At 42.6% G+C, this 24,651-nt stretch overlaps 2 protein-coding genes across 13 annotated transcripts in view; one reads left to right on the forward strand and one right to left on the reverse strand.

The window, feature by feature from the left end:
• The window catches only part of S100pbp (S100P binding protein), a 37,327-nt gene extending 18,692 nt beyond the window's left edge, over nt 1–18,635 (reverse strand). Inside the window, exons 1-8 of one of the 12 annotated variants that reach the window (XM_075947068.1) lie at nt 18,430–18,564; nt 14,004–14,084; nt 10,998–11,114; nt 9,623–9,943; nt 9,381–9,514; nt 9,144–9,254; nt 8,632–8,714; nt 6,917–7,008 (exon numbers count right to left, since the gene is read on the reverse strand). In XM_075947068.1, coding sequence (XP_075803183.1) covers nt 6,917–7,008; nt 8,632–8,714; nt 9,144–9,254; nt 9,381–9,514; nt 9,623–9,941 — 739 coding nt within the window. In that variant the 5' untranslated portion in view covers nt 9,942–9,943; nt 10,998–11,114; nt 14,004–14,084; nt 18,430–18,564. Of the gene's footprint in view, nt 1–6,916; nt 7,009–8,631; nt 8,715–9,143; nt 9,944–10,997; nt 11,115–14,003; nt 14,085–18,105; nt 18,165–18,429 lie in introns of those variants that run through there. The other 11 variants (XM_075947070.1, XM_075947069.1, XM_075947067.1 and 8 more) reach the window with 11 other exon arrangements.
• Nucleotides 18,251–24,651, forward strand: part of Yars1 (tyrosyl-tRNA synthetase 1) — a 30,939-nt gene continuing 24,538 nt past the window's right edge. The window contains exon 1 of the mRNA XM_075947057.1: nt 18,251–18,934. Coding sequence (XP_075803172.1) covers nt 18,770–18,934 — 165 coding nt within the window. The 5' untranslated portion in view covers nt 18,251–18,769. The remainder of the gene's footprint in view (nt 18,935–24,651) is intronic.

Consider the following 24,651-nt stretch of genomic DNA (forward strand, 5'->3'; position numbering starts at 1 on the left):
CAACTCCAGTTGCAGGGGACCCGATACCCTCACAGAGACATACAAGTAGGCAAAGTACTAAACTCAAAAAAAAAAAAAAAAAGAAAGAAAGAAAAGGAAGGAAGGAAGGAAGGAAGGAAGGAAGGAAGGAAGAAAGGAAAGACAAAGTTTAGAATATGGACGTACCTCTGAAAGAAGTGACTTACATTAAAAGAGATTGAGACAATAACTAAAGATGTGAACCTTCATCAGATTCTGCCTCAAGTTACATTTGAAACACTTATGAAAATTGGAATATGGACTAGATATCAGATGATCCTAAGAAGTAATATTTAAGCCAGGCAGTGGTATGCACGCCTTTAATCCAGCACTCAGGAGGGAGAACCAGGCAGGTCTCTATGAGTTCCAGGACAGCCAGGACTACACAAAGAAACCCATCTCAAAAAACAAAAATAATCAATAAACATAAAAATCTAACCTTATTAATTGAAACATTAAATTTATCTATCATTATCAATGGCAATAAAAAATTTTAGTTTCTGATCAGGACAACTGGTAACATATAACAAGAGTTTTTAAAATGTTTATATACTTTACCTAGTAATTCCACTTCTAGGCATTCATCCTATAGAAATAAGAGTTGTACATAAACATTTATTGACTGAATGTTAACTACAACATTATTAATGAAAATACATATAACCTAATATTCAAAGACAGAATACTTTGTAATTAATACAGAATTTATTCTGATATTTGAGACAGGATTTCATGTAACACAGGCTGCCCTCAAACACTATTTTTTAAAAACGATGTTTTTAATGGGGAAAGGGTGGCACTCAAACACAAAGTAAAGCTTTTTTTTCTTCCACCATGTGGATTCTGCAAATCAAACTCAAGTCATCAAGTTCGGCTGACACAGACTTTTCTCACTGGGCCTCTTCACTGGCTCAGTGTTACTGCTTTGTTTGGAGACGGGATATCTCATTCTGTTGTCCAGGCTCCTAAATGCTGGGATTACAGGTATGTACCACCACCCGCTCTTGACTATATATCTTTATTTACTTACTCATTTTTTTTATTTTACTTATTATTTAAAGACTTATTTTATGTCTGTTTGCCTACAGTGGTCCTCAATCCATGAGTTGCAATCCTTTCATAGATCCTAAGATCACTAGGAAACACAGATATTTACATTATAATTCATAACAGTAGCAAAATTACAGTTATGAAGTAGCAACAAAAATAATTTTATGGTTGGGGATCACCAAAGCATGAGGAACTGTACTAAAGGGTCATAGCATTAGGAAGTCTGAGAACCACTGGTCTACATATATGTACACTAGATGCATTCCTGGTGCTAGCAAAAGCAAGTAGACAGCACTGGATCCCTGAACTGGAGTTACAAAAGATTGTGAGCTGCCAAGTGGGTACTGGGCATTAAACCTGGTCTTCAACAAAATAAGTTAAGTATACTTAGTAACTGAGCCATCTCTTAAGATGTTTGTTTGTTTTGATGTTTTGAGACAGAAGGTTTCTCTGTATAGCTCTGGCTGTCCTAGAACTCACTCTGTAGACCAGGCTGGCCTCAAAATGAAAGATCCGCCTGCCTCTGCCTCCCAAGTGCTGGGATTAAAGGTGTGCACTGTCACTACCTGGCAAGACCCTTGTGTTTAAATTACTGGATATGTGTGTGATATGTGTAGGTGCATGACCCATGACACATCAGTGGAGGTCAGTAGACTTTGATGGAGTCAGTTATCTCCTTCTACTTTGACATGACTCTGGGGATTAAACTCAGACCACCATGCTAATGCAGCAAGCACCTTTACTCACTGAGCTATCTAACTGGCCCTTGGCTAAAAAGATTAATGTGTAAATAAGACATGGTGATGTACCCATGTTATCCCAGCACTAGAGGATTATAAACTGGAAGATTAAGGACAGCCTGGGCCATACAGCATCATCTTGCCTCAAAAAAAAATTAAAATATAGAATAACTAACATGGAAGAGTCCTTAAATAAATTCAGTACAGCTGGATAGTGGTGTACTAAAGATGCACACCTTTAATCCCAGCACTTGGGAGCTTGGGAGGCAGAGGCAGGTGGATCTCTCAGTTTGAGGCCAGCCTGGTCTACAGAGTTGAGTTCCAGGACAGACAGGACTACAATAAATAAATAAACAAACAAACAAATAAATAAATAAAATCCACAAAAAAGCGGGGGGGGACAATTTACGAATTAAGATAGTCCCTTTATAGGCTCTACTTTATAGGAAAATACAATATCCAAATGTTAATTTTTATATTTCTAGGTGGCAGAGTGGATCGAGAGGTTGAAAGAATTGCTGTGAGTTCAAGAATATCTAGGATGCACTATAAAACCGTATCTCAGAAAAGAAACAAACAAAAAGGGAAAGATGAAGACTATATCAGTACTGTCCTCATTTGTAATATGGAATACAAAATTCTCAAAACTTCAGTGCCTAGGTATGGTGGTTTGAATGAGAATGGCCCCTACAGATCTGTATGTTTGAATGCTTGACCTTCAGCCAGAGATAACCAGTAAGAAAGACTCTTGTCTAAAAAGTTCAAACTCATCTTCGGCTACAAAGTGGTAAGAGGCCAGCCTGGCATAGATGAAGCTCCATCTCAAAGAATCTCCAAAAAGCCTAAGATGGTGCGTATGTACACTGAATACTGTATAGGTAAAGTGACATAAAAACGTAGTACTAGGCTAGGGAGATGGCTCACTGGGTAAAGTGACTGGTGTAGAAGCATAAGGACCTGAATTTGGATCACTAATACCCATGTAAAAAGAGCTGAGAAAGGGGCTGGAGAGATGGCTCAGCGGTTAAGAGCATTGCCTGCTCTTCCAAAGGTCCTGAGTTCAATTCCCGGCAACCACATGGTGGCTCACAACCATCTGGAATGAGGTCTGGTGCCCTCTTCTGGCCTGCAGACATACACACAGAATATTGTATACATAATAAATAAATATTTAAAAAAAAAAAAAAGCTGAGAAAGACAGTAAATATTTGTAACTCCAGCATTGGCGAGACAGAAAAGTGGATCCCAGCCAGTCTAACTAAAATGGCTGTCAGCTCCATGTTCAGTGAAAGAGCCTGTCTAGAAAAGTAAGGTACAGAATGAAAAGGAAGACATCAGATCATCAATTCCTAGGCTCCATATGCATATGTATGTGTGTGTGTGCACGCACACACACACACACACACACACACAAACACAGGAAAAAACTAAGGACTGGTGAAATGGTTTGGTGGGTAAAGGCACTTACTTAATCGTCATTTATATAACAATTTATATATCTATATACAAATCCAGTTTACTTGAATTCAAAGCCCTGGAACCCACATTAAGGTGAAAGGAAAGAACTGACTCAAAAAAGCTGCCACTTGCCCAACACATGTATATAAACCCACATATCATGAACACCCACACAACAGTAATGAATACAATTTAAAAGCAATAACAACAAACTTTAATACTATTACTGAAAGGAAGACAGAAATATCAGAGACCCAAGAAAATTTTAGAATAACTATATGGGAAAATATTATTAAATGCCAAAAAAAGAATTTCCTAAGTCAGTTTTTAAAAATCTCATTACAGAACTTTTTCAGTATATACAAAAGTTAAACAGGGAGTGGGGGATAACTTATATACTCCTATGTACTCATAACTCAGTGTAGTGGGAAATTTAGAAGAGTCACTGATTCTGGTTTAAACATCAGAATGAAGTCATTGTTTTTAGGTGTACTTAGGCTTTGAAAAAAATCATTTGAGCTGGGCTGTGGTGGCGCACACCTTTAATCCCAGCACTCAGGAGGCAGAGGCAGGCTGATCTCTGTGAGTTCGAGGTCAGCCTGGTCTACAAGAGCTAGTTCCAGGACAGGCTCCAAAGCCACAGAGAAACCCTGTCTCGAAAAACCAAAAAAAAAAAAAAGAGCACACCCAATGATATAGTTCAAAATTATGAATTTTGCTCTTCCAGTTCATTTACTATGAAAATTAAGCATTCATTTAAGCATTAATTAGATGATCAGGAAAAGAGAACATCCTCCATATATGAATACTAATACCTCCAGCAATTTAAACAGTGTTGTCTTAGTACGTTATGCCATGGCTGTGATTGTTTCTGCACTAGAAGTAGGGTTTAATTGTTTTCTCCTATGAAGGGACCGCTGACACTGAGCTACTCCTGATACAAGGGGGGAAAAACATTTCCCATAAAGGAACTTTTAATATTGAGTTATTCACACTACGAGGAAAAAACAAAAACCAAACAAGAAAATTCTAAGTTCTGGGTCAGCTGTGCTAGCTCATGCTGCAGCAGCAGAGCCCCACCTATCACTCCTTGGAACTCAGATGTTGCCTCCTACACTGATGGGGCCCTAGGCAGAAAGGGTTGACAGGCAGCTAGCAGCCAGAGAGCTCCGAGTTTCCTTTGAATCTTTCAGAATAATTCTATTCTGAGTAGTCCAGTTATTTAAAATCTGTCTTACATAGGGTAAATGCATTTCCATATGCCACTGCTTCTTCTTCTTCTTTTTTTTCCCCCAAGACAGGGTTTCTCTGCAGCTTTGGAGCCTGTTCTGGAACTAGCTCTTGTAGACCAGGCCAGACTTGAACTCACAGAGATCCGCCTGCCTCTGCCTCCCGAGTGCTGGGATTAAAGGCGTGCGCCACTACCGCCTGGCTGGATTCCAGGATTTTGGCAGGGACTTGGGGAATTCCCCACCTCAGGAGCAGCAGCAAGTGCAATTGTTAAATGTTTACTGCAAGGAAATGGAGTGAAAGTGAAGGAAAAACAGGTGACCCGGCTTTCTTCCGGCAACTCCTCATGTTGCAAGCTTAGAGAGAGGAGGCTATACCATTAAAGACTTGGTATTTCTGTAACTTAATTCCCAATGTTTTAGAGCCGCTGCAGGATGAAAAGTCAGAAAAGGCTGGGTCAAATGTAGAAAATACACTTGTATTTGCACAAACTAAACTACATTACTCTCACTTGCAAACAGGTTCTTGGTGGCTCAAGTTCCATCTAGTCAACAGCAGTGCTAGGATATACCCAGAAGTCACGCCAGTGGGATGGCTCATCAGGTGAAGGCACTTGCTGCTCTGCCTAATGACCTGAGGTCAATATTTGGGACCCACATGGTAGAGAAAACTGACTCCTACAAGTTAAGTTGTCCTTCATACACGCATTGTGGCTGCACACCCCCACCTACACGCACACATATGTACAAAAGAGATCAAATGTAATAAAAATTAAATAAAAATAAGCCTAGACTTTTGTTTTTTCGGCCACTGAAGTGTTGCTTTCTCATTGCATCTCTAGCTAGTCTTTGCAAACAGGGCATAAACTGTAATTTTGAAGAGGGACTGCTGCATGAGAAAGATGCTAATATGTGAGCAACTGCACACACCTCAAATGAAAAAGGAAACTATAACTAGATTACCAGTGCCAATTCCTAAGTCATAAAAGAAGGAGATAAATAACAACTAGGGTTTTTGTTTGTTTGTTTTTTTAACAAGCTTGAAGATGCACAAATTTCTCTAAGGCCTGCCCTCCGACGATATGGGTAGGAAAATATCTTTATTTCCAACAGACCTAACAGTTCCAACAAAATAATTTCACAAGCAGAGAACTAAGAAATGAACACCAGTGATATCAAGTTGCTTTATAAAATCTTGAGTAAAAAAAGAAAGAAACTTATTTTTTAATGATTTCTCCTGACGGATGTCAGCATTCTACCTTTCATGTGCAGCCTTAAAAACAGAAATTACTATTCAAGGTCTTTTCAAGAGAAAGAAGACTCCTCTCTGCAGAACATCCTCCAAATCTCTCACAGAACAGATCTGGAGTCCGATGATAGCTTATGCCTTTTCTATGGAACACACCTAGAACATCTTTCTCAATCATCTCCATTCTTCCCAAACACAAATCCCTCCTCGTTTCTACATTACTTTAAGTGTATTTCTTTAGAAAAATAATCATTTCGTTAGTGCAATGATCTTCTCTAGTCTAAGAATTCCCAGCAGGTCAAGCAAGACCCACTGCTACTATTCCTAATCTTCAAACTTGTAGAAGTATTCCACAAAAGTCTGTTGAACAAGGAAAGAAGCTTGACATTTCAAAAGACAGAGTGACCTCTATGGGAAGAATTCTTTTATCAGTATAAAGCCTCCTAATATCCCATGCCTTCAATTCTGCTCCTTTCTCTTTAATATTTCCCATTAACCCTAGGTCAAACTGAATAAAACAGTATAGTATCCTGAGGGCCGGAGAAAGAATTTCTCCACTTTGACTTGCAACAGCTTCAGATGAAGTACCTGGAGATTATCTTGAAGGATCTAGGAAACAGTTCAGAATTATTTTAAGAGCTTGTACTGAGAAGCCATGACACAGGATGAGGCTTTAAATGCTCAGGTAACGGAGAAAATAATTCCACATTTTAAAGTCACAAAACTAGATGGGCGGCGGAGGCACATGCCTTTAATCCCAGCCCTCAGGAGGCAGAGGCAGGTGTATCTCTGAGTTTGAGGCCAGCATGATCTACAAGAGCTAGTTTCCAGGACAGGCTCCAAAACTATGGAGAAATCCTGTCTCAAAAGAACCAAAAGAGAAAAGAAAAAGTCCCCAAACAATAATTAGTAAAGAACATCACTTCATCTACTTCTACTAGTTAGCAGAGAAAATAATAACGACAACCTCCAGTTTAAAAAAAGCATTAAGATCTGTGTTATAGCCCTCAACTATAGGGGAGAAACTTGTTGGCCTTTGCACAATTATTTGCTTAAATAAACCTTAGAAGTAAATTCTGGGATAAAGATTTCTTCTTCATCATTTAAGAAAATTCAAAACATTCATGGAAAGAAAATACATGTTTTATAAGCCATTCATTGGTTACCATTACCTTGGTTGGATTCCCCTGGGTCTTCTATATGAGCAATGACTTTGCTGAGATAAATGTCCTTCTTTTTTTCTAGATCTGACTGTGAAAACATCCTTGAAAAAAGCAAACCAGGTGGAAAAGTAGTCCATTAGAGCCATGAGCACAGTGCTTTGTAGAAATGTCACAAACTGATGATTGTCAACCAACTTCCAGAGGCAATGTTAGTCAGTACAAAAGTGAAATCAAGTGTAGAATTTAGAAGTCAAGGAAGAAAAGAAATGTAACTCCTGATAACAAAGACTATCAGAAGGTAAAAATAAAGTAGCTCATAGAGAGAGAAAGCATTTGTTGAGTAATTCAAGTTTGGCCACACAGAAAAAGTTGAAGGAGATTAAGGCAATCATGGTCCTAGCAAGAGCAATTTCTGGTCCTCGCTCATACTGACAGCTCTGCTTGAAAAGAATCAGTAGATGAAAATATTGACACTGTAAATTTATTAGTGTTCCAAGTGGCTTGGTTTATGTGTTTTGGTATATAATTTCACTCTTTTTTTTTTTTTTTTTTTTGGTTTTTCGAGACAGGGTTTCTCTGTGGCTTTGGAGAATAATTTCACTCTTAAATTCACAAAGTGGGGCTGGAGAGATGGTTTAGCAGTTAACCATGTTGGCTGTTCTTCTAAAGAATCTGTTCAATTCCTGCTACCCACAAAGCAGCTCACAACTGTAGCCCCAGTTCCAGAGGATCTGACACCCTCTTCTGGCTTCTTGTGGGCACTGTACACACATGGTATACAAATATACACATAAGTAAAACACCTATACACAAAAAATAAAAATAAGATCTTGCCAGGCAATGGTAGCACATGCCTTTAATCCCAGCACTTGAAGGCAGAGACAGGCAGATCTAAGTGAGTTCAAGGCCAGCCTGATCAACAAAGCAAGTACCAGGACAGCCAAGAAGGCTACACAGAGAAACACTGTCTTAAAAAAAGAAAAAACAAACCAAAAAGGACTGGAAAAAACAGAGTTTTCCTCAATTAAGTGGAAAAAGAAATAAAACAAAACCCATAAAACTAAAATTTAGTGGCAAATAATCTTATTTGTCATTTTAAAAATGTTTAAGGCAGAATAAATGTGCCATAAGTGTATAACAAATTTTCTTTTTCCTCAATTGTACTTTAAGTAAAGGAATTGGATTCAATCTATAAAGTAGCTTTTCCAGTACATTCAACTGAAAATGGCCATGTACAGATACTGCCATCTCCTGGTAACAAAAAGGTAAACTAAAAAGATGCCTCAAATTTGCAACCCTAATATTTGCCTCCAGTTGTATGTAAGAAAAGAAATAAGACTAAACGGTCTAATAAATAATTTTAGCCTTTTTGGTTAATATTCTGACTTCTCATCAAATATATGATCAGGCCTCTTCATACATCAAAGAAATTTTGTATTTATATAATGTTTTACTAGCATGCCGTTTTTAGTTTCAAAATAACCTTGGGAGGTTGTAGAAAGGGCATCATTAGTTTCATTCTGACACAGAAACTAAACTGAAGTGAGGGATTATTTGATTTGCTCAAGATAACACAAATAGGTAGCTTCAGAATTTCAAGTTTGCTTATTCTTCCTGCAGGATTTCCTGCCCATCTCCCACCCTCATACTGAGAACATACTGGGAAGGGAAGAAAGAAATGAAAGAGAACCACCAAAAACTCAAATGGTTCTATGTCACACTACCTGGTTCTGGTCTGCAGGACAGGAATGACTTTGCCCAGTCTTCTCTCAGCTTTCACCTCCCCAGGGTCCTTGTCAGGGGCATGCTGATTTGTTGTTGTTGGTTTCCAGGGCAGAAGGGAGGAAAACAATAGGAAAGATAATTACCAGTTATAAGCAATTTATAATTTCAGCTGTATCAGATAGCTGAAAACATCATTATGAGAATATAATTTTTTTAGTTGCTTTGTTTTTCAAGACAGGGTTTCCCTGTGTAGCTCTGGCTGTACTACAATTCGCTCTTGTAGACCAGGTTGGCCTCAAACTCACAGAGATGCGCCTACCTCTGCCTCCCAAGTGCTGGGATTAAAGGTGAGCACAACCACCACCCAGCAAAATTCTTTCCTTTTTTTGGTACTAGGGATTGACACTAGCACATGCTAGTCAATACTCTACTGGGGAATTAAGTACATAGGAACTCTTTCTGAGTGAAAAAAATAATTTCATGTCTACTGTGTTGAGAAAAATGTACTTACTCTGTTCGATGAACTGGACACAACTGGATTTCTCACTTCACACCCCGATTTATGTGATCCACTATTTTTCCAGGATGATCCCCTGTTAGGTACCTCTGAATGGTTGGAGATCTGAGAGAACACAGGGTTAGGTTTCTTACTTTCAGGTATATTTTTATCAGAGACAGTTTGTTCGATGTTATTGTTTGAAGGAGAAGAAAGCAGGGGCCCATCCCAAGCAGAGTTACTGGGACTGACCCCTTCAGGCTCAGTGCAACGTTTACTCTCATTAGGATGAAGGTCATCTTCTCTCGTCTGTTCCCCAAGGGAGGCAGGTTTTTCCGTATCTTTGGAGGAATCGATCTTGTTCTTATCAAGCACAGGATCACAAACTGTTGGATTAAACGGTGCAACAACAGTTACTTTTATAAGATTCTTTTCAAGTACAAAGTGTCTGTTCAATGATTTACTAGGAGTTGGTCCATGACCAATTGATGTACTTAATTGAGGTAGTTTGAAGAAACCAGGGGTCACAGCTGCTGGTCCCAAGCTGCGCAAAGGATTTTCTTGAGGAGTACCAGGTAGGGTCTGACACTTTCTGTCTCTACACTCATCATGCCCACCGTCATCCTTCAACAGCATCTCAATCTCTTCCTCTGTGAAACTGAAATGGCCATCGTCTTCCTCTCCATCGGAAAACTCCAACAAGGAGTCATCCAAGTCATCTTCAGCGAAGGAACCCCAAGGACATGAGGCACTTGCTTCAGGCAAGAAAGAGGAGCCAGAAGACTGTTCAGAGGGCAATAGTGAGCACGTCATATCTGAAAAAAAAACAAGGAGGTTTTCCTAAACAACCACAAGAAGTAACTTAAACTAACCCAAACCTACTAAATATACAGAGGAAGCATCCTAGTATCTCAAATCCTGTGCTTGCACTGTGGTTTTTAACTTGAGAAATAATTAAGATATTATCCTTACCAGCATTATGGAAATAAAAAGTTTGAACAAGATACTTTTTTCTGATTATGACAAAATTAAGATGAATGATAATCAAGGCTAGTGAGGCTGTAGAGACAAGCACTCACTACTAGTAAGAGCATAAATTAATATAATATTTTGCAAAGAGTAACTTGGCAATACCATCTAATCTAGCAATCTCACTTCTGGAAATTTATCATATAAAACTACCTACTACAAACATACATAAAAACACATACGGATGGTCAAAGCAGTATTATTCAAAGTGGTCAAATATTAGAGGCAATCTAAATGTCCACCTCTAAAAGAAATGTTTAATAAAATCATTCATGTCAAATACATTCAACTATTTAAAAGCACATTAAAGTAGCTTTATATATACTACCATGGGATGACTATAATATACAAGCAATTTACATGTTTTTAAAAATGTTCAGATACCAAGTTTACACTTTTAAAAAAGAAAACACATATTACTTTCCTATTTTAGTGGCTAAACCTGGAGCCTCACACATGTAATTCAAGACCTCTACACTGAATTACAACCTAGACTATTTTTTACTTTTTAATTTTAGAAAGGGTACTACTAAGATGCTCAGACTGGACCTAACTTGCCCTGTAGCAAAACCAAACTTTGAATTTGCAATCCTCCTGCCTCAGCCTCCATAGAAGCTGGGATTCCAGGCCTGTGATCCAACTGAAACATACTATTTTTTTTTTAAATAAAAAAAAAAATCAGGAGGAAAGTGGTGGAGATAGATAAATGTTACTGGGTATAGCGGTACATGCCTTTAATCCCAGCACTCAGGAGGTAAAAGCAGGGGAATGTTACAGGACAGACAGAGCTATACAGTGAGACCCTGCTTCAAAAAACAAAAATTAAAATGTCTTCCATACTGTGTGGAGCTGCTGGAGCAATCTCTGCCTCTGCCACGAGACCAAATGGAAAAAGGTTTCCAACTCCTGCCGCTGTTCCTTTCAGGAGACTTGTCAAAGTGATTGACTCCCACCTTCCTGCAGGCACAAAGAAAATTAAAGGATCTTCTCATCACTTTCAACTCTGCTAATTACAAAGTCAACTGCATTATGCTTCAAGGTGTTCCATCTATTAATTTTGATCTTGATTTTTTTAAAAATACCAGCAAGTTGGATTATTTTCAGTAAAGAACACCAAAAGAAATCTTTAGAAGAAAAAATTATGCAACTAAGAACTGGTTTAGTTCCTCCCAACAACTGTCACTTTCTTAAGATTATTGTCTGCTTTAGTGGGGTAAATAAGAACTGGGAGTCCTCAACCCTAAGACCTGGCACTGTCACTAACAAGCCCGATCCACTTGTCGCTAAGCCATTTGGTTTCTTTCCTTGTAAAACAGAAAAGCGTTGGAGAAAGAGGACTAGGACACGTCAAAGATTCTACCAAATTCTAAAAATTATGACTATACCAAAAACCAATCAACCCCTTTCCCATTTTTAATATATAAAAATACAAAGAAAAAGTCAACAAAGATATAAACACAAATATTGACTATTACAGGGTCAAGCATCAACATCGTTCTATTCTTTTTCTTCTTGGATGTTTACTTGTATAAATAATGTAACGTGGGGGTAAGGGATATGGCTGAGTAGTTTAGTGCTTGCTTAGTATACATAAGGGAGCTGGGATTACAGACACACACCTTCACACCTACTTATGTGATACAGGAGATCCCGTAGAAGGCTTTGCTCATGCTAGGCAAGTGCTTGTTTTCTGAGAGTCTCACACAGCTCAGGCTGGCAACCAAATCGCTGTGTAGTAGAGGATGGCCTTGAACTGATGCTCCTCCCTCCACCTCCCAAGTGCTAGAATTAAAGAAATTACCTCTACACTGGTTTCCTTTACAGCTTTTTTGTTTTGTTTTGTTTTTCGAGACAGGGTTTCTCTATAGCTCTGGAGCCTATCCTGGAACTAGCTCTTGTAGACCAGGCTGGCCTCAAACTCACAGAGATCCTCCTGCCTCTGCCACCACTGCCCTTTTTAAACTGTAAAGTTTCCTTCACTTTACTACTCTCTATATCCTTGACTTTCAGCTTTAATTCATATATTCCTTCAGTAATAATTTTCCGAGCTACACAGTATGTCTCCATGATGTCCGAGCTACACAGTATGTCTGCCTGCATACCAAAAGATGGCACCAGATCTCATTAAAGATGGTTGTGACCATGTGGTCACTGGGAATTGAATTCAGGACCTCTGGAAGAGCAGTCAGTGCTCTTAACTTCTGAGCCATCTTTCCAGCCCATCTCTATGATTAAAAAAATATATATATATAATTCCCAAATTCCCAAAATATATAAGTCTTAAGGTTTTTGGTTGTTGTTTGAAACAACAGTTTTCAGAACGGCCCTGGCTGTTCTAGAACTTGATCTGCTGACCAGGCTGTCTTCAGACTCAGAGATCCACCAGGTTCTACCTCCCAAGTACTGGGATTAAAGGTGTGCACCATCATGCCTGGCAACATATAATAATGTTAGCAAGGAAACACCAAATATTAAGTTCTAGACAATAAAGCACTAAAGAAAAAAGAGGAGAAAATACAGTATTTTAATTTTTGGGGGGGTGGTTTTCGAGACAGGGTTTCTCTGTGGCTTTGGAGCCTGTCCTGGCACTAGCTCTGTAGACTAGGCTGGTCTCGAACTCACAGAGATCCGCCTGCCTCTGCCTCCCGAGTGCTGGGATTAAAGGCGTGCGCCACCACCGCCTGGCTAATACAGTATTTTATAATTAGAAGGGATCTAGTTAACTCAGAGTGGTGGGCCATGCATGGTGGTGCATGCCTTTAATCCCAGCACTAAGGAGAAATGGGCAAACTCTGAGTTCTAAGCCAGCCTGGTCTTCATACAGATTCAGCCAAAGCTATAGAATCTCAAAACATCCTGCATCTAAATAAATAAAATAGTGTGATTAGGGTAAAAAGTAAAAGTATATTTTTGGTCTAGTGACTAAGTTGTTTTCTAGATTAAAATCATCTTTTTTGACAGCAGTAATAGTGCTTACTTTTAGAAAGCTGAAAGTACTGATAAATTTAAGAAACCTTGTGCCTAGGGTAGTGGTGGTTCATACCATTAATCCTAACGCTCGGGAGGCAGAGACAGGTAGATCTGAGTTTGAGGCCAGAGTGGACTACCAAGTGAGTTCCAGGACAGCCATGGCTGTTACACAAAGAAATCCTGTCTCAAAAATCCAAAAAGGAAAGGAAAGAGAAAAAGAAAACTTGTGCCAGCTGTAGTAGTGCACACTATAATCCCCTACTTGGAAACCAGAATGGGCTACAGCAAGGATCATTACTACCACCACCCCAAAAACCAACAATTTCAGATTATTAAACAGAAATATCAAGGCACTGAACTCAAGCTACTTTCTTGTGTTTTCGAGAAAGGGTTTCTTTGTGTAACCCTAGCTGTTCTGAAACTTGCTCTATAACCAGGCTGGCCTTTAATTCAGAGATCCACCTCCCAAGGGCTGTGATTAAAGGTGTGCACCCTTACCACCCATTTGACAACTACATTTCTTAGAAACCCTTCCTGGGCCACTGCCCCCTCATCCCAATCACTCCAAAAAATATAGTTCAAGCACTTGTGTGGCCAAATGCACTGTTCACTAAGTTTTCCTAGTGAAAGCTGGGAGAAATAAAGTAACTTAAGTTCACTAGAAAATAATGCCAGGACAAGAATCCAAACCAAAGACTAATTCCAAAGGCAATCTTTTCCTAACTCCTGTGACAGACTTACCTCCAGGGTCAGTTAGCAAATGGAAACATTAGAATTCAAACATTGGCTTCTAAATTTGGTATGCTTGCTATTAAACTATGGATATGTAGATATTGAAGGCAAATTTTTATTACTTGGAAAAATAATTTAGGATACCTTAAAATCCATCAGAAGCTGCTCTTGACCTCACAGATGTTGGCCATCATCCAAAGACACAAAACTGGCTCTTTTGAGCTTCTTTCATAATGTCCCAAATGGCAAAAGCATCCAAAACAACATCATAAAGAAAGACAGAAATAAGTTTTAGCTCACACAAATCATTTTCTTTGCAAATTTCCTGAGTTTCAAAATTTTTTATTATCATTTAAAACAAGTAAGTAGTTGTTTGGTGGTGCATGCCTTTAATCCCAGCACCCGGGAAGCAGAGGCAGGTGGATCTCTGTGAGTTCAAGGCCAGCTTGGTCTGCAGAGCTAGTTCCAGGACAGGCTCCAAAGCTACAGAAAAACCCTGTCTCGAAAAACCAAAAAAGACAAAATAACAACAAAACCTTGTAACATAATGAACCTTCACAGTTACCACTGAGCCACCTGAACTACAACCTACTGCCAACCTCTAACTCCATTCATTTCTTCCCTTTACTGGATTATTCTGAAACAAAGCTCAGGCACTACATCATTAGCTCAACGGCTAAAAGCACTGGCTGCTCTTCTAAAGGACCTGGGTACCATTCCCAGCACCCACATGGAGGCTCACAACTGTCTGTAACTCTGGTTTCAAGGGATCCCACAACCTCTTCTGATCTCTGCAGATACCAGACATACATACAGGCAAAGCATCTATACACAAACACACACACACACACACACACACACACACAAACAATAAAAATCTTAAACTCCTAAACTCCTGTTCAAATTTCTAATTATCTTATTCATATTTTTCAGGCTCAAGGAAAAGCAAACACACTAGCATCTAAATAAGGCCTACGAAAATGCAACAGACTACTGTCTTCTAAAGATTTCCCACCTTTTCCCCACCCCAATTATCTATTAAAGGAAGTTTCTATGGACACATATACACATCACGAAATTATAAAATACGCCAAATTCAGGATAGCAAGAACCAGTAGTGGCAAGAAAGTAAGAATGGCAGGAGATATAAAATCAGTCTTGTTATTTTTTTGTTTTGTTTTTTGAGACAAGGTCTCATATAGCCCAGGCTATTCTGAAACTTGCCAAGGATGTGGCCAAAGATGACCTAAATTTCCTGATTCTCCTTCCTTTTGTTGCCTCCATAGAACTATGGGAACCATACCAAGTTTTTTTAATCAGTAACAAGAAACTCAACAAATATAGAGATGAAAGATAAACCTGGACAGTAAGTATAATTATTATGCCACCTTGCTTAATTTTTTATATGTTTGAAATATGTAATAAACATTACTTTTAGGGTGGGGATGGCTGGATGGCTCAGTGAGTAAAGGTACTTGCCCCATAGGACTGGTGATCTGAATCCAATCTCTAGTGCCCAGGTAAAGACAGACAGAAAGAAATGAATAGGTTTTTGGACCTCAACTCCCACACCACGCACAGAAACTCACAAACCACACACTACATAAATTAATAAAAAAAAATGGAGCCAAGTGGTGGTAGCTCATGCCTTTAATCCCACCACTTAGAAAGTAGAGGCAGGCAGATCTCTGAGTTCTGAGTTCAAGGCCAACTTGGTCTACAGCAAGTTCCAAGACAGTCTTGGACAGTCTTATAGACAGTCTTATAGACTTATAGAGAAACACTGTATTGAAAAATAAAAAACAAAACAAAAGAATTTGGTTTTGGCCTTTTTGAGACAGGGTCTCACTGTGTATCACTGGTTGGCTTGGTACTCACTATGTAGACAAGGCTAGTCTTAAAATTCTATATGGGTATGGTAGAATACACCTTTAGTCCCATTACTCAAGAGGCAGAAACAGGTGGATCTTTGTGAGTTCAATGCCAGCCTGGTCTACACTGTTAGTTCCGGGCCAACCAGGGCAGCGGAGACCCTGTCTCAGAAAAATAAAGCACAACACCAAAAACTATAAAGCCAGTGTAAAAAATACATCAAATACACCCCAAGTCTCAATATTTCTCCCTATAAAATAGGAAACTTCACAGCACATCAGTTTCACAAGGTTATTAACAAGAATTAAGAGTTAGCACACTACAGATACAATTAAGTGGTGGCTACGGTTATTATCTCAACCCACAACCTACATCTCACATCAAAAAGCTTAAGCAAAGGGGGTGGTAGGAAAACAGCTAAACTGGCAAGAAACTTCCCCTAGACCCATTTTAGAAATTATTCAGCATAATCTACTGAGTGAAAAATTTAGCCATTGTCACCAAACCAAACTGGATGAATAACTGAAACATCAGATAAATTCTCCAAATTAATGGCCCATGAAATATCTTGCATTAGAGGAACTGGGCTAAATTCCAAAGACCTCATTCATTTGAACTCTCTGAACTTCAATATAAATGAGCCCACTCATTGTATTCCTAGCATTTAGGAGGCTGAGTTCAGGGCTACCTGAGGCTCCACTTCCAATTTCAAACCAGTGTGGGCTACACATGTGAAAGGAGGGAAGGGGAGGATCTCTGTGAGTTCGAGACCAGCCTGGTCTACAGAGCTAGTTCCAGGACAGGCTCCAAAGCCACAGAGAAACCCTGTCTCGAAAAACCAAAAAAAAAAAAAAAAAAAAAAGGAGGGAGGGAGGCGATAGGGGTTTTTGAGATAAAGTCAATTTGAACTTTCAAGGGAGGAAAACCTTCAACAAAGCTGAAGCTATAGCAAGGCATTGTGGCACACGCCTTTAACCCCAGCAACTGGGAGATAGAGGCAGGTGGGCTTCTGAATTCCACCCTAGCCTCATCTACGCAAGCGAGCTCCAGGCTAGCCAGTACATAATAAGGCCCTGTCTCGAAATATTAACAATAAACAACCGGAAGCTCTTAAGTTCCACAATCACTTCTCTCCCATCACCTGCACTTGGCACTTGCCTGGTAAATCCTTTAAATATGGTGGATTCTTTATTTTTAAGGGGGGGGGAATATTCTCTTAGTCCCAAATTCTCCTAATTCTGCTCTCATCTCTGCGTGACCCTATTCTGTCCTTCCACGTCTCTCACCTGTCCACCCCCTTCTCCACACGTTAGTGTACCGCCCCCTCTCTGTTCTCTAACCTCCTGGTTGCAACCTCAGAAACTGCTTCCCTATCTATTTTTATCTTACCTCAAAAAACCTACTGCCTTCGAGCACAAAGCCTCATTGTATTTAGGACAGTAAGACTCCCAAGCCAGGTGTACACTACACATCCTCTTTCAAGACTCTCAAAACCATTACCAAACTGGCTCTGAGACGCAGGGTCAAAAGCAAGGATCATTTTGCGGAGGGGACTTCTCGCGGGCCTGTGAGTTCCAATCTCTCCAAAGCACAACACACGTTAAGCACACAGCACACCAAAAAAAAGAAAGAAAGAAAAAGCCTTATCACTGAAATGAAGCCAACTGTACAAACTAAAACAAAGTGAACTGGAATTATCAGAAAGAATTTTGCAACTCCCTCCGTGGAACGGCAAACGCTGTAAAACTCAAAGACAATCCGTTTGGAAATCTCTGCTTTGGGTAACAATTTCCGAGACTCCAGTGCCAAGAGTCCCACACCGGCCCCAGGCAGCAGGATTCTTCTACCCTGAAGCAACAGGTCTCTTTTATGAGAATGGTCTATTTAAAAGCTTGGGGCCCCGAACAACCACGAAAAGAACAAAAATGAGGGCAGCCAGGGAACTAGGTCCTCTCTTGGTGGCCTTCTTCCGGGCTCATCCTGAGATGTCTGGGGGCGTTCCCTAAGGCCCTGGATGGAAACGAGCGAGGGTGGCCCAGGGATGCCTTCGCTAAGCTCCCGCCTGGCCTCCCCTGGAGGAGCAGCACCGCCACCGCGCCCAGGGCCTTTGCACTTCCCTCCTCCCACTCGGGAGAGCGAGTACTCGCCTCCCTGCGGATAACGGGAGAAGCGCGGCTTTTTCCCGCGCCCCTCCCCCCCGGGGGAGACACAGGTCCCCGCCGGCATGGGCGGTGCACCCAACCTCCCGGGCACCGGCGTCGACAGCCACACCTCAGCAGGCTGCGGCCCGCGGCGGCGGGGAGTGGGTCGTCCTCCTCCCGCCCCGACGCGCCGCGGGAAGCCCGCCATCCTCGCTCTCCCTAGCAACACCCACCGCGGCACGAGCCCTGGAGCGAGTTAGACCCCTTCCTTCCCCCACGGGCAGGGCCGGCGACCACGCTCGCGGCCCGAGGACCTGACAGCTCTTTCCCTCCTCGGGATGAGGGGCGTCACTCGCCCACGGAGGCGGAGGTGGGGGGCAGGGACAACCTCCCCGCCCGCCATCACCTCTGGAGCGAGAGCCAGCCCTTCCCTCAGCGAGGCGAGGACCTCCCTACTCCACGCGGGGGGGAGACGATGTTCGCGGCCCCGTGGAGAAGCAACAGGCGACCCCGACCCGCCGCCCAGACGACGAAAAGCCGTCCCTCCCGCTCTTCACCTTCGGAAGCCGGGCCAAAGCCTGGGCGAGCGGCTGCACCTCACTCCGCCCCCTGCGCCATTTTATCGCCCCCTTCTCGACCTCCCCCACCCCGAGGCAGCGAGGCCACCACCAGGGGGAGGGCAACCAAACAGTGATTGGCAGGAAACCGCCCCGCCCCCCGAGAGGGTTGCGTCCCGGGCAGTCTTCCCAACCCCGCCTTCCGCACCGCCTACCCGGCCCTATGGCTCCGCCTCTTCCTGTTTCATCGATCCGTTCGACTCTCTGCTGCTCCTGACTCCGGGCTACTCCTGGGCGGAAGTGCAGCTAGGCCTAGCAAGCGGAGCTACGAGCTCAGCTGATGCAACCTGAAGGGACTAGCGTGACAGTTCCCGGCACGCGGCGGCGGCGGCGGGCGAGGAAAGGGCGCGGGTGCCAGCTGAGCGCGGGAAGCGGAGAAAGCGGAGCCATGGGGGATGCTCCTAGCCTTGAAGAGAAGCTGCACCTTATCACCCGGAACCTGCAGGTCGGGCCTTGGGATTGGAATGCGCCATTGGGTACTGGGGACTCCAGTCCAGTGATCCGGAGTCCAGCCCCGGGTCCTAAGTGTGTAGGGCCTCGGTCTCCGCGCCTGGGCGGCTTTAAGGTCCTCTGCTAATTGATCAGTAAGTCAATCAAGCAGCCATTCCCAGGATGCAAAAGAAACCACCACTACGGGCTCGCCTTTTGTGTGCACTTATCTTGTGCTGTAGCCATCCTGGGGCAAAGAACCACATTCCATCATCCTATTATATGCCGGGCGCAGTGCTAGGCTCTAGGGAGTCAGGGCCGTGTCCTCTCAGAGCTCTTTTTTTTGTTTTGTTTTGTTTTTTGAGACAGGGTTTCTCTGTGGTTTTGGAGCCTGTCCTGGAACTAGCTCTTATAGACCAGGCTGGTCTCGAACTCACAGAGATCCGCCTGCCTCTGCCTCCCGAGTGCTGGGATTAAAGGCGTGCGCCACCACCGCCCGGCTCCTCTCAGAGCTCTTGTGGAAAGAACTAGAAGTTTAAAACGACTCATAACTCCAAACACTAAAGATAAAGCAAGTCGTGAAAGTTCCTGTGGCTGGAATTCTGAAAAGAAATGGGGCCGGGTGGGCTGAAAGGATAGCTCAGAGGTTCAAAGCTCTTGCTTTTACCGAACCAGCACCCATGTCAGGCAGCTCAACACGGCTGCAGAGGACCTGGCATCCCCTTCAGGCCTCCATGGGTACACACACATTAGAAATAAAGAGCCGGGCGGTGGTGGCGCTCGCCTTTAATCCCAGCTCTCAGGAGGCAGAGGCAGGTGGATCTGTGAGTTCGAAGCCAGCCTGGTCTACAGAGCCAGCGAGCTCCAGGATAGCTACACACAGAGAAACCCTGTCTTGGGGGGAGGAGGAGGAAAGAGAGAAGAGAAAGAAAGAGAAAAAGAAGAGGATGAAGGAAGGCTTCCTCTGAGGATGTGTCCTCCAAACTGCCCAACAACATGTGTGTCTTCCATTCAGTTCTCAGGTGCTTCTGTTGTCAGCAACTACAAGTGTAGGGGTTACCCAGAAAAATCCTGAACAGCAATTTCAGAGGGACCCAAGGGGAGCAAGAATCTTGTGGTTCAGAGAGAAGGCTAGGGGTGTGGCTCACTGGTCGAGCAACTGGGAGGCAGGCTCTGGGCTCCGTCCTCAGAGCCCTCACACACTCTTCCAAGAAGACTGATTTCTCTGGAGTAGGGCAAGGAGCGTGCTGCTCAGACAAACTCTCTGCCACAGTGCCGTCTCCATCCTGCTCTTCCTCCCCAGAACTTACCACTGTCATTTGACTTGTCCGTTTAGGAGAGGCAGACAGGAGCCCAGTCATGAGCGTCTTGTAAAGTTTGTTTTACAGGCCAGATCAAGACTAGATCAGACTTACGCTAAGGGCAGGCGCAGCAATGAAGCGTCTTTCTGGCCTTTATTTTTTTATTTTATTTAAGCTATAAATCACAGTTCCTGGGTGTGGTATGGTACAAGCTCCTGTAATTTCAGCACCTGAGAGGCAGAGACAGGAGACTCACTTCAACTTGGAGGCCAGCCTAGTTTACATAGCTCCTGGATAGCTAAGGCTATTTATAGAGACCCTGTGTCTAAGAGTGCTCACCCCTTTAAAGGGGGAAGTTTAGTCAATGTCTATATATCCACAGGGTTGGTTATTTCCCCCAGAGGAACCCACCTGAGCATAGTGGCACAGGCCTGTAGCCCCAGCACGTACTATACGGTGACTGTGTTTCTGTTGTTTCAATGATAAAAAAAAAATGTGCTCAGAACACCTATATAAAGGTGACCCTAGGTGGTCCATCCCTGGGAAGCAGGAGAACATGTGTCCTAGACTACTGGGCAATACAGAAGGACCCTGTCTCAAAACAGGTGAACAAAAGATATGAAAAATGAACTATGGGGGCTGGAGAGATGGCTCAGGTGAGGATCAGGGGTTCAAGGCCACCTTCACTTACCTTGCTGAATTCAGGGTCAGCTTGGAGTGTCTCGAAGAAAAAGAAAAACCTGTAACATTAGCTAACCAGTACCCATTCCCCGCCCTTAATCCCAGCCCTAGGGAAGCACTAATCGACTCTATGTCTCCTATGTATATACCTCTCTTGGACAGTTCTAGCCCTTTCCTAACATGTCCTCTCCCTCGTCCCCTTCCACGTTCTCTCCCCTCCCCAGACCTCTGTGTCCCTTACCTCATCCCACTGGCCTATTCTGACCTTTGATCTCTTTCAGGAAACTGCTTCCCCGTGGGAAAGGGCTCTGTAGGCGAGAATTAGGGGGAAACAGAAACCCAGAGACAAAGACACCCCAAAGAGAGCACACACTGACCAGGCATTTATAGAGACAGAAACATGGACAGAGACAACAAGAAGCAGATGCCTCTGCTCTTTATTTATTGTTTAAACCTTTTTTAAAAAAGGAAAATGGGGGGGGGGGGGCTGGAGAGATGGCTCAGAGGTGAAGAGCATTGCCTCCTCTTCCAAAGGTCCTGAGTTCAATTCCCAGCAACCATATGGTGGCTCACAACCATCTGTAATGGGGTCTGGTGCCCTCTTCTGGCCTGCAGGCATACACACAGACAGAACATTTGTATACATAATAAATAAATAAATAAATAAATTGTTTTTTAGAAAAAAAGAAAATGGGAGGCTAGAGAGCTGGCTCGAACGTTAAGAGCACTTGCCGTTCTTGCAGACACAACCCAAGTTCTTCCCAACACTTACATCAGGTGTCTTGCAACCACCTAAAACTCCAGTTCCAAGGGGTCTGATGCCTCTGGCTTCTGCAGGCACCTGCACTCATACACATATACTCAAACGCAGAGACACTTAATAAAAATAACTCTTTAAGAAGAAAAGAGCCGGGCGGTGGTGGCGCACGCCTTTAATCCCAGCACTCAGGAGGCAGAGGCAGGCGGATCTCTGTGAGTTCGAGGCCAGCCTGGTCTACAAGAGCTAGTTCCAGGACAGGAACCAAAAACTATGGAGAAACCTTGTCTCGAAAAATCCAAAAAAGAAAAAAAAGAAAAGAGCCGAGTGGTGGTGGCGCACGCCTTTAATTCCAGCACTCAGGAGACTGGGACAGGTGGATCTCTGTGAGTTCGAGGCCAGCCTGATCTACAAGAGTTAGTTCCAGGACAGGCTCCAAAGCTACAGAGAAACCCTGTCTCGAAAAACCAGAAAAAAAAAAAAAAGAAAGAAAAGAGAATGATTTCTACTACTTGCTGTCAAGGCTCAAGCTCAGACATCTCGGACCTGGGAGCCCCTTGTCTCCTCTCTCTTAAGCCTCTGCCCAGGCTAACAGTAATTGGGTCTGATCTACCTTCAAAATAGATTCCCACACAGATCTGTAGTCTGCCTTTCTCTTTCCTTTTTGAGGCTAATATTCCATTATATGAACATACCATATTGTATTTATCCATCCATTAACTGATGGACATTGGAGTTGGAGTTATTCTACTCACAACTTGTTGGTCTTTTTTTTTTAATCTTTTATTTTTTTTTTTGAGACAGAGCTTACATCAATGGTAGAATTAAAGAAAGATAATTCCTCTTAGAATAGTTTAGAACAAGAGAGAAGCCAAAATCTGAATTCTTTACCTCTCTCCCTGTGTCTTCATTCTGTCTGTAGTTTGTGGTCTGTGGCCTGTCTGCTGTCTGGTTGTGTGTGTCTGATGTCTGTTCCTGTTGCCTGTCTCTAACAAAGGGGCTTGCTCTGAATCTACTCAACAGCACAGGAACGGAATGAGGAACACTTTCCTCCAGAGATCTTTAGCAGAGTTTTACAAAGGAAGAAGTTACGTCATTGACTCAGAACAGCGCTCAAAGCCTCACACAGGTGTTGGGTCTGCTTTCAGTAAATGACTAACACACAGATACACAGATTGTTCTGGGTTAGGGGAATGGGAAAGTATATAACTTAAAGGAGTAAAAAAAAAGCTCTGTATTTAGCTTGGATTGTAACAGCTGACCTCATGGGGAATCCAAGGGTAGTAAGGCTGGTTACATTGTTCTCTTAAGGCAGGTTAAATTTACAGAGTACACAGTAGGATAGCAGATTGAATACATGGTCTTCAATGGTCTCAAGGCATATTAACTCCGCAGCTAGGTCCAGGAAAAGTTCTGTCTCTTTGCAAATGGGTTATTTTCAGAAGTGGATATTATCACATGGTCTCTCTATGTAGTTCAAGGCACCTGGCTTCGCTTGAAACTTACTTTGGTTTGCTAAACAGGCAGTTCAGCAATTAAGAGCATCTGCTGCTCTTGCATAGGACCCAAGTTCAGTTCCAAGCACCCACATCAGGTAACTCACAACTACCTGTAACTCCAGCACCAAGGAGGCTGAATGGGCTTCAAAGACACTTGAATACACCGATATACATACATACATATACTTTTTGGCCAGACGGTGGTGGTGCACCTCTTTAATCCCAGCACTCAGGAGGCAGAGGCAGACGGATCTCTATAAGTTTGAGGCCAGCCTGGTCTACAGAGCAAGTTTCAGGACAGCCAAGGCTACTCTGAGAAGCCCTGTTTTGAAAAACAAAATAAAACAAACAAAAAAATCATTCAAAAATTGAAGCTAATGCTCGTTTACCATTCCCCAAATACTAGGAATGATTGAATTAATAATTGTACTAAACATTTGGGTTTTTTTGTTTTTTGTTTTTTTTTTGGTTTTTCGAGACAGGGTTTCTCTGTAGCTTTGGAGCCTGTCCTGGAACTTGCTCTGTAGACCAGGTTGGTCTCGAACTCACAGAGATCCGCCTGCCTCTGCCTCCCGAGTGCTGGGATTAAAGGCGTGCACCACCATCGCCCGGCACATTTGTTTTTTCTAACTTTTGGATTTTGAGCTGGTTTCTGATATAATCCAGGATGGCCTCCAGAAACTGCAAGTGTGTACCTTACCATCACACCTGGTTTTATCCGGTGCTGAGGATCAAACCTAGGGCTTTCTTCCTACTAGGCAAGCACTCTACCCCCTGAGCCACATCTCCAGCCATGTTTAAAACGTACAAAAGCCATAAAGTAATGTAGACCCGTCATGCTTCGAAGCAGCTGAAGGGAGTAATTTAGGCTGAATGTGAAATTCGGAACTAGATATGAAGTGCTTGCCTAGTGCGCTGGAGAGGTGGCTCAACAGTTAAGAGCTCTGGATGCTCTTCCAGAGGTTCTGAGTTCAATTCCCAGCACCCACATGGTAGCTCACAACCATCTGTAATGAGATCTGGTGCCTTCTCCTAGCTTGCAGGCAGAACACTATACATAATAAATAAATAAAATCTTTAAAAAAAAAAGTGTTTGCCAATGGCCAATGGGCTGTGAAGCACTCGGCAATTAGGATGTCCACATGAGATTTGCCTTCGAGTACACTCGGTTTATTCACATAAACATCTCCTTATGATGCTGTGCTGTTAGAAAGATTACAGTAGTTTCATGCAAATAGATCTCTCACGATCTGGAAACAGTAGGGCAGGAAATGCTGAGGCTTCCACTAGACTCCTGTGAGGGTACTTCAGGAGCAGGCTTGACCTGAGTCCTTCAGCTATGGCAAGCTGGGAGGATGGCACTTCTGAAAATACCAGAAGGTCCCTTTAGAGTTTCAGTCATCAGCTAGGGCTGAAGGTGGGCGGGTGTGAAGTCACCAATAACGCCAGGAACTCGATGGTCCCTGGAGACAGAGTCACAGTGGCCTGTCTCAAA

The sequence above is a fragment of the Microtus pennsylvanicus genome, chromosome 13 (assembly GCF_037038515.1).
Source record: "Microtus pennsylvanicus isolate mMicPen1 chromosome 13, mMicPen1.hap1, whole genome shotgun sequence".
In the NCBI taxonomy this organism is placed as follows: Eukaryota; Metazoa; Chordata; class Mammalia; order Rodentia; family Cricetidae; genus Microtus; species Microtus pennsylvanicus.